A 1,246-nucleotide genomic window follows, 5' to 3' on the forward strand; every position below is an offset into this window, starting at 1 on the left:
TTTTTGGCGGGGGGAGGGGTGGCCCAAAGGGAAGCTTGTTAAGACTAGAAAACTATGGTTGAAATTGTCTATGATGGCCATCCATCGTCGAGGGGAAAAGTGGTTGTCTTAAACAGGTGGGTGTTTCGGATAGTAATTTGAATATAGAAATAACGCAAAGGGGGAAGAGGGAGATGGTCGTTGGTCTGTCCCCGTAGTTTTCTGCACCCCGCATAATTTAGCCAAATTTGATCTTTTTTTTCATAATTTCTGATTATTTTCCTTTATCATTCTTTGTAAAAATTAACAGAATTGCATAATTTCACGTTTTTGGGCTCAGTTTTACATAATTTCTTAATTTTTCTTGCATAAAACGACAGGGACAGGTTTGTACAGGTGACTGACTTGCACAGAGCTGGCATGGCCTTCAGAGCAGGCTCCACTGTATTTCTTACAAGGAGTGCGTTAGAGTAACTCTTTTGTCCGGTTCAGAACGTCAATATTTATGTGGTGTTGGAAAAGAAATTGCTATATATATATAAATAGCATTTGTATAGCGCATACCCCCGCTCAACAGCAGGCTCTATGCGCTTTACACTATATTATTACCCCAGCAGACCACAGAACACTCCGAAACATTCTCAGCTTCCCGGGAAGCATACAGTGTACAGTGCAAGCAGCTGATTAAGCACTCAAACACTAAGAAACTGACAAGATCTTTCACTGTCTATAGCTGGGTACCCATTCCCACATGGGTCAAGTGAGGAAAACTCGTGTAAAGTGCCTTTCCCAAGGACACAACGTCGGGCCCCTGACAGGATTCGAACCCACAACCTTACGGTTGCAAGTCCGAGAGCCTAACCACTAGGCCACCGACGCTAGAGATGCGGAATAGTTTGCCCAAGCCTGAGCCTACAGGAAAGTCATCACCAGTACATGTTGTTCCCACCCCTTGGCGCTCATTTGATCTTATGCAGTTGTGAGCGCCGTAAAACCCTCTACTATAAAAAAACAAACAAAAACATGTTGTACCACAAGCAGACGTACCCAAACAGCGAGCCACAATCCACTGGATGCCCAGACCAAATGACCGCTGGTGATCCGGAACACACCTGTCAGGAAAAAGAAAGAATGTTCCTACACTCTTAGAATTTGACACACCTGTCAGGTTAAAGAAAGAATGTTCCTACACTCTTAGAATTTGACACACCTGTCAGGTAAAAGAAAGAATGTTCCTACACTCTTAGAATTTGACACACCTGTCAGG

At 43.7% G+C, this 1,246-nt stretch overlaps 1 protein-coding gene across 1 annotated transcript in view; it reads right to left on the reverse strand.

Moving 5' to 3' along the window:
• LOC106012692 (solute carrier organic anion transporter family member 4A1) overlaps nucleotides 1-1,091 on the reverse strand; it is a gene marked incomplete at both ends in the record, with an annotated part of 2,460 nt that extends 1,369 nt beyond the window's left edge. Inside the window, 1 exon segment of the mRNA XM_013086410.1 lies at nucleotides 1,027-1,091. Coding sequence (XP_012941864.1) covers nucleotides 1,027-1,091 — 65 coding nt within the window.
• Between the last annotated feature and the right edge of the window lie 155 nt (nucleotides 1,092-1,246).

Source organism: Aplysia californica, unplaced genomic scaffold, assembly GCF_000002075.1.
Source record: "Aplysia californica isolate F4 #8 unplaced genomic scaffold, AplCal3.0 scaffold00464, whole genome shotgun sequence".
Lineage (NCBI taxonomy): Eukaryota > Metazoa > Mollusca > Gastropoda > Aplysiida > Aplysiidae > Aplysia > Aplysia californica.